This window comes from Rhea pennata, unplaced genomic scaffold (assembly GCF_028389875.1).
Source record: "Rhea pennata isolate bPtePen1 unplaced genomic scaffold, bPtePen1.pri scaffold_184, whole genome shotgun sequence".
Taxonomy (NCBI): Eukaryota; Metazoa; Chordata; class Aves; order Rheiformes; family Rheidae; genus Rhea; species Rhea pennata.
In genome coordinates this window covers 19,107-29,876 of record NW_026907653.1, presented here as the reverse complement: position 1 = coordinate 29,876, position 10,770 = coordinate 19,107, and the positions used below count along the sequence as shown (strand labels likewise).

At 66.0% G+C, this 10,770-nt stretch overlaps 1 protein-coding gene across 1 annotated transcript; it reads left to right on the top strand.

Annotated features, from left to right (window-relative positions):
• Positions 1–837: 837 nt before the first annotated feature.
• On the top strand, positions 838–6,995 carry LOC134154256 (protein S100-A16-like). The gene is made up of 4 exons (XM_062601000.1): positions 838–918; positions 1,793–1,893; positions 3,620–3,786; positions 5,283–6,995. Exons 2-4 carry the CDS (start codon positions 1,830–1,832, stop codon positions 5,529–5,531), a joined length of 480 nt encoding a protein of 159 aa, XP_062456984.1. The 5' UTR covers positions 838–918; positions 1,793–1,829; the 3' UTR covers positions 5,532–6,995.
• Positions 6,996–10,770: the final 3,775 nt, after the last annotated feature.

The window sequence follows — 10,770 nt, the reverse complement described above, 5'->3', positions numbered from 1 at the left end:
TTTTTTTTGGGGGGGGGGGGAGCAGGATTTGCCCCTTCCCCCCCCCCCCAGCAGCGCTTTTCTCCCTGCTCCGTAGGGTCTCGCCGGAGCCCGGCGGCGGGAAGAGGCCGTTGAAGCCCCCCCGGAATCGCCTCCCCCAATCAATCGATCAATTAATTAATACGAATTAATAAACGAGCCCCCCCCCCCACGGCCAAATCTGCACGATTTGGGGGCAAAAAGCAAGAAAACGGGTGTTTTATTTATTGAATATTATTGTTATTGAGGGGGATCGGTGGCGGCGTTAATTAGAGGCGAGGGCTAACGAAGGGCGGTTAATGAAGGGCCTTTGTGGGGGGGGGGGGCTGAGGCCGGACCCAGCTCGTGTCACCCATGATCCCCCCCCCCCCAACCCCAACCCCAGCCGGGGTCAGTCCAAGGTCACAGGGGGCCCAGGCGTCCGGGAGCTGGCCGGGTTGGGGGGGGGCTATAATTAGCAATTAGCCACTGGCGTCGTCACGCGGCTCCCAAAAATAGCACCCGGGGCGGCTGCAGAGGCCTGGTGAGCGGCACTGGGAGCACTGGGAGCACTGGGAGCACCGGGCGGGGGTGTGGGGGGAAATGGTTGGAAAAATGCCCGGTTTGGGTAATCTGTGATTTGTTTTTTTTGCTTTTTTTTTGGGGGGGGGCAAAAGGGGGAGGGGGGAGTTTGACACCCCCCCCCCCCGCCCGGGGCCCCGGACGCCTGGGCCCATGGGTGGTGGTGGTGGTGGCGGAGGGGGGGGGGAGGGGCGGTGCCCGGGGGCGCCCGGACGCCTGGGCCCCTGGTCAGCGTCAGCAGCGCCAGGCGCCGGCGCGGGCAGAGGTGGGTGCTGGGCCGTGGCGGAGGTGGGTGCTGGGACCAGTGTGGAGTGGGTGCTGGGACCAGTGCAGGGCAAGGTGAGTGCTGGGACCAGTATGGGGTGGGTGCTGGGACCAGTTCAGGCCACGATGGGGCTGCAACAGGTTTAGGGTGAGTGCTGGGACCAGTTCAATGCAGGTTGGGTGCTGGGACCAGTTAAATGCAGGGAGGATACTGGGCCCAGTGTGGGGTGGGTGCTGGGCCCAGTTCAATGCAGGGTGGGTGGTGGCACCAGTATGGGGAGGAGGCTGGGACCAGTTCAATGCGGGGTGGGTGGTGGCACCAGTATGCGGAGGGTGCTGGGCCCAGTGTGGGGTGGGTGCTGGGCCCAGTTCAGTGCAGGATGGGTGCTAGGACCTGTATGGGGAGGATGCTGGGACCAGTGTGGGGTGGGTGCTGGGCCCAGTTCAATGCAGGGTGGGTGGTGGCACCAGTATGGGGAGGAGGCTGGGACCAGTTCAATGCAGGGTGGGTGGTGGCACCAGCATGGGGAGGATGCTGGGACCAGTTCAATGCAGGGTGGGTGGCGGCACCAGTATGGGGAGGATGCTGGGACCAGTTCAATGCAGGGTGGGTGGCGGCACCAGTATGGGGAGGGTGCTGGGCCCAGTGTGGGGTGGGTGCTGGGCCCAGTTCAGTGCAGGATGGGTGCTGGGCCCAGTGTGGGGTGGGTGCTGGGCCCAGTTGAGTGCAGGATGGGCGCTGGGCCCAGTGTGGGGTGGGTGCTGGGCCCAGTTGAGTGCAGGATGGGCGCTGGGCCCAGTATGGGGAGGGTGCTGGGCCCAGTTGAGTGCAGGATGGGTGCTGGGCCCAGTGTGGGGAGGGTGCTGGGCCCAGTTGAGTGCAGGATGGGCGCTGGGCGCTGGGCGCTGGTGCTGGGCGCCGGCGGCAGCGTCCGGCCCTCGTTAGCAGGAGGCTCCTCATTAGCGGCGCCGCGCGGCCCCCGGCCATGGGGCAGAGCCAGGGCTCCGGGGCCCCCCCGGCCCCCCACAGCGACGGAGGTGACGGGGGAGGTGGGGGAGGGTCCAAGGGGGCCGGGGGAGGGGGGAGGATGGCAGGGAGAGGGTCGGGGGGAGGAGGAGGGGTCAGGGGAGACGGGGGGAGGGTCCAAGGGGGCTGGGGGGAGGATGGGGGAGAGGGTCGGGGGGAGGAGGAGGGGTCGGGGAGGTGGGGGAGGGTCCAAGGGGGCCAGGGGGAGGGGGGAGGATGGTGGGGAGAGGGTCGGGGGGAGGAGGAGGGGTCGGGGAGGTGGGGGAGGGTCCAAGGGGGCCGGGGGAGGGGGGAGGATGGTGGGGAGAGGGTCGGGGGGAGGAGGAGGGGTCGGGGAGGTGGGGGAGGGTCCAAGGGGGCCGGGGGAGGGGGGAGGATGGTGGGGAGAGGGTCAGGGGGAGGAGGAGGCGTCAGGGAGGTGGGGGAGGGTCCAAGGGGGCTGGGGGGAGGGGGGAGGATGGCAGGGAGAGGGTCGGGGGGAGGAGGAGGGGTCGGGGAGGTGGGGGAGGGTCCAAGGGGGCCGGGGGAGGGGGGAGGATGGTGGGGAGAGGGTCAGGGGGAGGAGGAGGGGTCGGGGAGGTGGGGGAGGGTCCAAGGGGGCCGGGGGAGGGGGGAGGATGGTGGGGAGAGGGTCAGGGGGAAGAGGAGGGGTCAGGGGAGGCGGGGGAGGGTCCAAGGGGGCCGGGGGGAGGATGAGGGGAGAGGGTCGGGGGAGGAGGAGGGGTCGGGGAGGTGGGGGAGGGTCCAAGGGGGCTGGGGGGAGGATGGTGGGGAGAGGGTCCAAGGGGTCTTGGGGGGCTGGGGGAGGATGGGGGAGAGGGTCAGGGGGAGGAGGGGGGAGAGGGTCCAAGGGGGCTGGGGGGAGAGCGGCAGGGTGGGGAGAGGGTCCGGGGATCGGGGCGAGGGTCGGGGAGGATCGGGGGGATTGGGGAGGGTTGAGGAGGGTCGGGAGGTCGGGGAGAGGGTCGGGGGGTCGGGGAGAGGGTCGGGGAGGATCGGGGGGTCGGGGAGAGGGTCGGGGAGGATTGGGGGGATTGGGGAGGGTTGAGGAGGGTCGGGAGGTCGGGGAGAGGGTCGGGGGGTCGGGGAGAGGGTCGGGGAGGATCGGGGGGTCGGGGAGAGGGTCGGGGGATCGGGGCGAGGGTCGGGGAGGATCGGGGGGTCGGGGAGGGTTGAGGAGGGTCGGGAGGTGGGGGAGAGGGTCGGGGGGTCGGGGAGAGGGTCGGGGAGGATCGGGGGGTCGGGGAGAGGGTCGGGGGGGTCGGGGCGAGGGTCGGGGAGGATCGGGGGGTCGGGGAGGGTTGAGGAGGGTCGGGAGGTCGGGGAGAGGGTCGGGGGGTCGGGGCGAGGGTCCCCGAGTCGCTGCTCCGTGCTGATTTCCCCCCTCCGGCCTCCCCCCATCTCCCACCTTCCTCCTCCTCCTCCTCCCCCTTCCTCCTCCTCCTTCCTCCTCCCCCTTCCTCCTCCTCCATGTTCCTCCTCCTCCTTCTTCCTCCTCCATCTTCCTCCTCCTTCTTCTTCCTCCTCCTCCCCCTTCCTCCTCCTCCATGTTCCTCCTCCTCCTTCTTCCTCCTCCATCTTCCTCCTCCTCCTCCTCCTTCCTCCTCCTCCATGTTCCTCCTCCATGTTCCTCCTCCTCCATCCTCTCCCTCCTCCATCCTCCTCCTCCTCCACCTCCCTCCCGCTCCATCTCCCCCCTCCCTCCTCCTCGGCCTCCCCCCGTCGCCCGCCGGCCGCGGCGGGTCGCAGGCCGCCCGGGGCCGCCGCCGGGGGCCTCGCCGCTGGAGCGGGGTCTCCACGCCGTCGTCGACGCCTTCTACGGCTACGCGACGGTGCCGGCGCCGGGGCGGGCGCCCAGCCTCAGCCCCGGCGCCTTCCAGCGCCTGCTGCACCGCGAGCTCAGCCGCCAGCTCACCGTGAGTGTCCCGGCCCGGCCCGGCGCCGCCGCGGCCCTTCTGCATCCTGGTGGCCTCCATGGCCACGTCCCAACCGCGGCCACAGCCCCAGCCCTGGCCTCAACCATGGCCGCGGCCCTTCTGCATCCTGGTGGCCTCCATGGCCACGTCCCAACCGCGGCCACGGCCCCAGCCCTGGCCTCAACCATGGCCGCGGCCCTTCTGCATCCTGGTGGCCTCCATGGCCACGTCCCAACCACGGCCACGGCCCCAGCCCGGCCTCAACCATGGCCGCGGCCCTTCTGCATCCTGGTGGCCTCCACGGCCACGTCCCAACCGCGGCCACGGCCCCAGCCCTGGCCTCAACCATGGCTGCGGCCCTTCTGCATCCTGGTGGCCTCCACAGCCACGTCCCAACCGCGGCCACGGCCCCAACCATGGCCTCAACCATGGCCGTGGCCCTTCTGCATCCTGGTGGCCTCCACAGCCACGTCCCAACCGCGGCCACGGCCCCAGCCCGGCCTCAACCATGGCCGCGGCCCTTCTGCATCCTGGTGGCCTCCATGGCCACGTCCCAACCGCGGCCACGGCCCCAACCATGGCCTCAATCATGGCCACGGCCCTTCTGCATCCTGGTGGCCTCCATGGCCACGTCCCAACCATGGCCACGGCCCCAACCCTGGCCTCAACCATGGCCACGGCCCTTCTGCATCCTGGTGGCCTCCATGGCCGCGTCCCAACCATGGCCACGGCCCCAACCATGGCCTCAACCATGGCCACGGCCCTTCTGCATCCTGGTGGCCTCCATGGCCACGTCCCAACCATGGCCACGGCCCCAACCATGGCCTCAACCATGGCCACGGCCCTTCTGCATCCTGGTGGCCTCCATGGCCACGTCCCAACCGCGGCCACGGCCCCAACCATGGCCTCAACCATGGCCGTGGCCCTTCTGCATCCTGGTGGCCTCCATGGCCACATCCCAACCGCGGCCACGGCCCCAGCCCGGCCTCAACCATGGCCGCGGCCCTTCTGCATCCTGGTGGCCTCCATGGCCACATCCCACCTGTGGCCCCACCCTGGCTCCAGCTGTGGCCACAGCCCATCTGCATCCTCGTGTCCTCCATGGCCACGGCCCATCTGGGTCCCTGTCCTGTCCTTGCCCTGGCCATGGCCACGTCCCACCTGTGTCCTGGTGTCATCCGTGGCCACGTCCATGGCCTTGTCCATGTCTGCAGCCACGTCCCACCCCACCCCTGTCCATGTCCGTGTCACATCTCCACCCCCAGCCACGTCCCCGTCTCATCTGTGCCCCATCCAGGCCATGCCCCGGCCACGTCCCCGTCCATCCCCGTCCCTGGCCGTGTCCTTGGCCACGTCCCTGTCCCCATCCGTGTCCCCACCCTGGCCTGGCCCCATCCGTGTCCCCACGCTCATGCTGTTCCTCCCCACCTCTCCCGTCCCGTCCCCGTCCCCATCTCGTCCCCGTCCCACCGCCGTCCCACGCCGCGGTGCCGCAGGACACGGGGGCGAGCGAGGCGGTGGCGGCCGTCTTCGCGCTGCTGGACGCCAACGGCGACCGCCGCATCTCCTTCGACGAGTACTGGCAGCTGGTGGCCTGGATCTGCCAGGTGATCCGGCACCGGCGCTACGGCGAGGCGCCCGCCGCCGCCACCGCCATCGCCGCCACGGCCGCCACCGCCGCCGCCACCATCGCCGCCGCCGCCACCGACACCGCCGCCCTGGCCCGGCCCGGCGACGGCGAGTAGCTGCCGCTGCCACCGCCACCGCCGTGGGGATGGGGGTGGTCCTGGAGAAGAGCCACCGCCGCCATGGGGATGGGGATGGAGATGGAGATGGGGACATCTCTGAGGAACAGTCACCACCACCCCCGTGGGGATGGGGATGGAGATGGGGACATCCCTGAGGAACAGTCACCACCGCCATGGGGATGGGGATGGAGATGGGGACATCCCTGAGGAACAGTCACCACCCCCGTGGGGATGGGGATGGAGATGGGGACATCCCTGAGGAACAGTCACCACCACCCCCACGGGGATGGGGATGGAGATGGGGACATCCCTGAGGAACAGTCACCACCACCCCCATGGGGATGGGGATGGAGATGGGGACATCCCTGAGGAACAGTCACCACCACCCCCACGGGGATGGGGATGGAGATGGGGACATCCCTGAGGAACAGTCACCACCACCCCCACGGGGATGGGGATGGAGATGGGGACATCCCTGAGGAACAGTCACCACCCCCACGGGGATGGGGATGGGGACATCCCTGAGGAACAGTCACCACCACCACCATGGGGATGGGGATGGAGATGGGGACATCCCTGAGGAACAGTCACCACCACCACCATGGGGATGGGGATGGGGATGGGGACATCCCTGAGGAACAGTCACCACCACCCCCACGGGGATGGGGATGGAGATGGGGACATCCCTGAGGAACAGTCACCACCACCCCCACGGGGATGGGGATGGAGATGGGGACATCCCTGAGGAACAGTCACCACCACCATGGGGATGGGGATGGAGATGGGGACATCCCTGAGGAACAGTCACCACCCCCACGGGGATGGGGATGGAGATGGGGACATCCCTGAGGAACAGTCACCACCACCCCCACGGGGATGGGGATGGAGATGGGGACATCCCTGAGGAACAGTCACCACCACCACGGGGATGGGGATGGAGATGGGGACATCCCTGAGGAACAGTCACCACCACCACCATGGGGATGGGGATGGAGATGGGGACATCCCTGAGGAACAGTCACCACCACCCCCACGGGGATGGGGATGGAGATGGGGACATCCCTGAGGAACAGTCACCACCACCCCCACGGGGATGGGGATGGAGATGGGGACATCCCTGAGGAACAGTCACCACCACCCCCGTGGGGATGGGGATGGAGATGGGGACATCCCTGAGGAACAGTCACCACCACCCCCGTGGGGATGGGGATGGAGATGGGGACATCCCTGAGGAACAGTCACCACCATCCCCATGGGGATGGGGATGGAGATGGGGACATCCCTGAGGAACAGTCACCACCACCATGGGGATGGGGATGGAGATGGGGACATCCCTGAGGAACAGTCACCACCACCCCCACGGGGATGGGGATGGAGATGGGGACATCCCTGAGGAACAGTCACCACCCCCACGGGGATGGGGATGGAGATGGGGACATCCCTGAGGAACAGTCACCACCACCCCCACGGGGATGGGGATGGAGATGGGGACATCCCTGAGGAACAGTCACCACCACCCCCATGGGGATGGGGATGGAGATGGGGACATCCCTGAGGAACAGTCACCACCACCCCCATGGGGATGGGGATGGAGATGGGGACATCCCTGAGGAACAGTCACCACCACCCCCACGGGGATGGGGATGGAGATGGGGACATCCCTGAGGAACAGTCACCACCGCCATGGGGATGGGGATGGAGATGGGGACATCCCTGAGGAACAGTCACCACCACCACCATGGGGATGGGGATGGAGATGGGGACATCCCTGAGGAACAGTCACCACCACCCCCACGGGGATGGGGATGGAGATGGGGACATCCCTGAGGAACAGTCACCACCACCCCCGTGGGGATGGGGATGGAGATGGGGACATCCCTGAGGAACAGTCACCACCACCCCCGTGGGGATGGGGATGGAGATGGGGACATCCCTGAGGAACAGTCACCACCACCACCATGGGGATGGGGATGGAGATGGGGACATCCCTGAGGAACAGTCACCACCACCCCCACGGGGATGGGGATGGAGATGGGGACATCCCTGAGGAACAGTCACCACCACCCCCACGGGGATGGGGATGGAGATGGGGACATCCCTGAGGAACAGTCACCACCACCCCCGTGGGGATGGGGATGGAGATGGGGACATCCCTGAGGAACAGTCACCACCACCCCCACGGGGATGGGGATGGAGATGGGGACATCCCTGAGGAACAGTCACCACCACCCCCACGGGGATGGGGATGGAGATGGGGACATCCCTGAGGAACAGTCACCACCGCCACGGGGATGGGGATGGAGATGGGGACATCCCTGAGGAACAGTCACCACCACCACCACGGGGATGGGAATGGAGATGGGGACATCCCTGAGGAACAGTCACCACCACCCCCACGGGGATGGGGATGGAGATGGGGACATCCCTGAGGAACAGTCACCACCACCCCCATGGGGATGGGGATGGAGATGGGGACATCCCTGAGGAACAGTCACCACCACCCCCACGGGGATGGGGATGGAGATGGGGACATCCCTGAGGAACAGTCACCACCACCCCCACGGGGATGGGGATGGAGATGGGGACATCCCTGAGGAACAGTCACCACCACCACCATGGGGATGGGGATGGAGATGGGGACATCCCTGAGGAACAGTCACCACCACCCCCACGGGGATGGGGATGGAGATGGGGACATCCCTGAGGAACAGTCACCACCACCCCCACGGGGATGGGGATGGAGATGGGGACATCCCTGAGGAACAGTCACCACCACCCCCACGGGGATGGGGATGGAGATGGGGACATCCCTGAGGAACAGTCACCACCGCCCCCGTGGGGATGGGGATGGAGATGGGGACATCCCTGAGGAACAGTCACCACCACCCCCACGGGGATGGGGATGGAGATGGGGACATCCCTGAGGAACAGTCACCACCGCCCCCGTGGGGATGGGGATGGAGATGGGGACATCCCTGAGGAACAGTCACCACCACCCCCACGGGGATGGGGATGGAGATGGGGACATCCCTGAGGAACAGTCACCACCCCCACGGGGATGGGGATGGAGATGGGGACATCCCTGAGGAACAGTCACCACCACCAGGTTGGGCAGGCGGGTCCTTATGGGGTGGGTAGATCCCTATGGGGCGGAGGGTCCCTATGGGGCAGGCAGGTCCCTATGGGCCTGGGGTTCCCTATGGGGCAGGCGGCTCCCTATGGGGCCGGGGGGTCCCTATGGGGTGGGTGGATCCCTATGGGGCAGGCGGCTCCCTATGGGGCCTGGGGGTTCCTATGGGGCGGGGGGGGTCCCTATGGGGCCGGGGGGTCCCATAGGGTGGATCCCTATGGGGCAGGCAGGTCCCTATGGGGCGGGTGGATCCCTGTGGGGTACACGGCTCCCTATGGGGTGGGTGGATCCCTATGGGGCCGGGGGGTTCCTATGGGGCGGGTGGATCCCTGTGGGGTACACGGCTCCCTATGGGGTGGGTGGATCCCTATGGGGCTGGGGGGTTCCTATGGGGCGGGTGGATCCCTGTGGGGTACATGGCTCCCTATGGGGCGGGTGGATCCCCATGGGGCCGGGGGGATCCCTATGGGGCAGGCGGGTCCCTATGGGGCCGGGGGGTTCCTATGGGGCGGCTGGATCCCTGTGGGGTACACGGCTCCCTATGGGGCGGGTGGATCCCCATGGGGCCGGGGGGATCCCTATGGGGCAGGCGGGTCCCGGATCGATCCCGCCCCGGCGGCTCCGACGGTTCCCGCGGTGATTGGTGGGGGGGGGGCGGAGCGGACCGCAGAGAGAACCGCGCCCGCCCCCACGTGACCCGCCCGCCGTTGACTCGCTCGCGTCCGCCCCCCCCCCCCTATATAAAGCGGCGGCGGCGGCGCGTTCCCGCCCTCCACTGAGGTGACGGCGCCGGCGCGCTCGTTTTGAGGGGGAAAACCAGGTTTTCCGGGGGAAAAACCGGCTTTCCTCGAAAAACCCGCGGTGGGCTTTCCCACGAAGGCCAGCTCTTCCCTCAAAACAATAAAAAAAAAGGGGGAAGAACCCCCCCAAAAGCGTCGCTTTCGCCGCCGACCCGCCCTGAGGAAACCCCGCTTCTGTCCCCAAAGCCCCCCAGGTATTTCTCCTCGAAGCTCCTTTTTTTCCCTCAAAACATGTGTTTTTCTCCTCAGTAAAGTGTTCTCCTTTAAAAAAAAACCCCTGCTTTTCATCTCAAACTTTTTTTTCTCTCTCAAAACATATGTTTTCTCCTCAGAGAAGCGTTCTCCTTCAAAAATATCCCACTCCCCCCCCCTTTAAAATATCCTGCTTATTTCTGGAAAATCCCCATGGTTTTCTGCCCCCCCCTCAAACTCCCCTTTTTTTTTCCCTCAGAAAAAAAGCTTTTCCTCTCAAAAAACCCTGCTTTTTCCTCACACACAATTTTGTCTCTCTCCTCAAAATAACCCTTTTTTTCCCTCTCAGAAAAGCATCTCCCCCTTCAGCCCCAGCAAAAGAAATACTTTTCCTCTCCAAACTGTTTTTTCTTCTTAAAAAAAAATTGTCTTCCCCTCACAAAAATCCGGCTTTCCCCCCTCAAAAACGCCCTGCTCTTTTTTTCCCTCATAAAATCATTTTTTTCTCAAAAACGTGTTCTTTCCCCCTCAAAACACACTTTCCCCCTCACGAATGCTTTTCCCACTCTAGAACATGCTTTTTCCCCTCAAAAAACCTCTGCTTTTTCCCTGCTCAAACTACACTTTTTCTCCAATCGCTCTATTTTTTCCCCTCAAAACCTTGTTTTTCCTCAAACCCCCTTTTTTCCCCTCAAAACCACCTGTTTTCATCCCCCTCAACTCCAATTTTCCCTAAACCCCCTACTTTTTCCCCTTGACCCCCCCCAACTTCTCCCCTTCACCCCTGCCTTGGTCCCCCCCTCCCCCCGCACCCAAAATCCCCCCTTTTCCCCTCAAAATCACCTTTTTCCCCTCCTGCTCCGCAGCCCGCCCGGATGCCGGGAGCACGCCGAGCCTGCCGGGGGAGCATGGCCCAAAATCCCGTTTTCTCGCCCCGAAACAGGCTTGAAACCTTGCGGGGGTGGGGGGGGGCAGACCAGTTGTGCCCAGTGTTCCCAGTGCGCGGCGGGGCCCCGGCCAGTGGCGCTCTCGAAGCAAAGCTTTATTCGCGCCGTAGAAAAAGAAAACCACCCGCTCCGGGAGACGTCCCGGCACCCGGGGGGGGATCTGCCGG

What these genes read in the sequence shown, in the direction of transcription:
- LOC134154256 (XM_062601000.1), top strand. Translation starts at nt 1,830, where the DNA reads ATGGGGCAGAGCCAGGGCTCCGGGGCCCCCCCGGCCCCCCACAGCGAC. An exon ending in CGACGGAGGTGACGGGGGAG is followed by an intron (nt 1,894 to 3,619) that starts GTGGGGGAGGGT and finishes GGCGGGTCGCAG; the next exon opens with GCCGCCCGGGGCCGCCGCCG. An exon ending in AGCTCAGCCGCCAGCTCACC is followed by an intron (nt 3,787 to 5,282) that starts GTGAGTGTCCCG and finishes GCGGTGCCGCAG; the next exon opens with GACACGGGGGCGAGCGAGGC.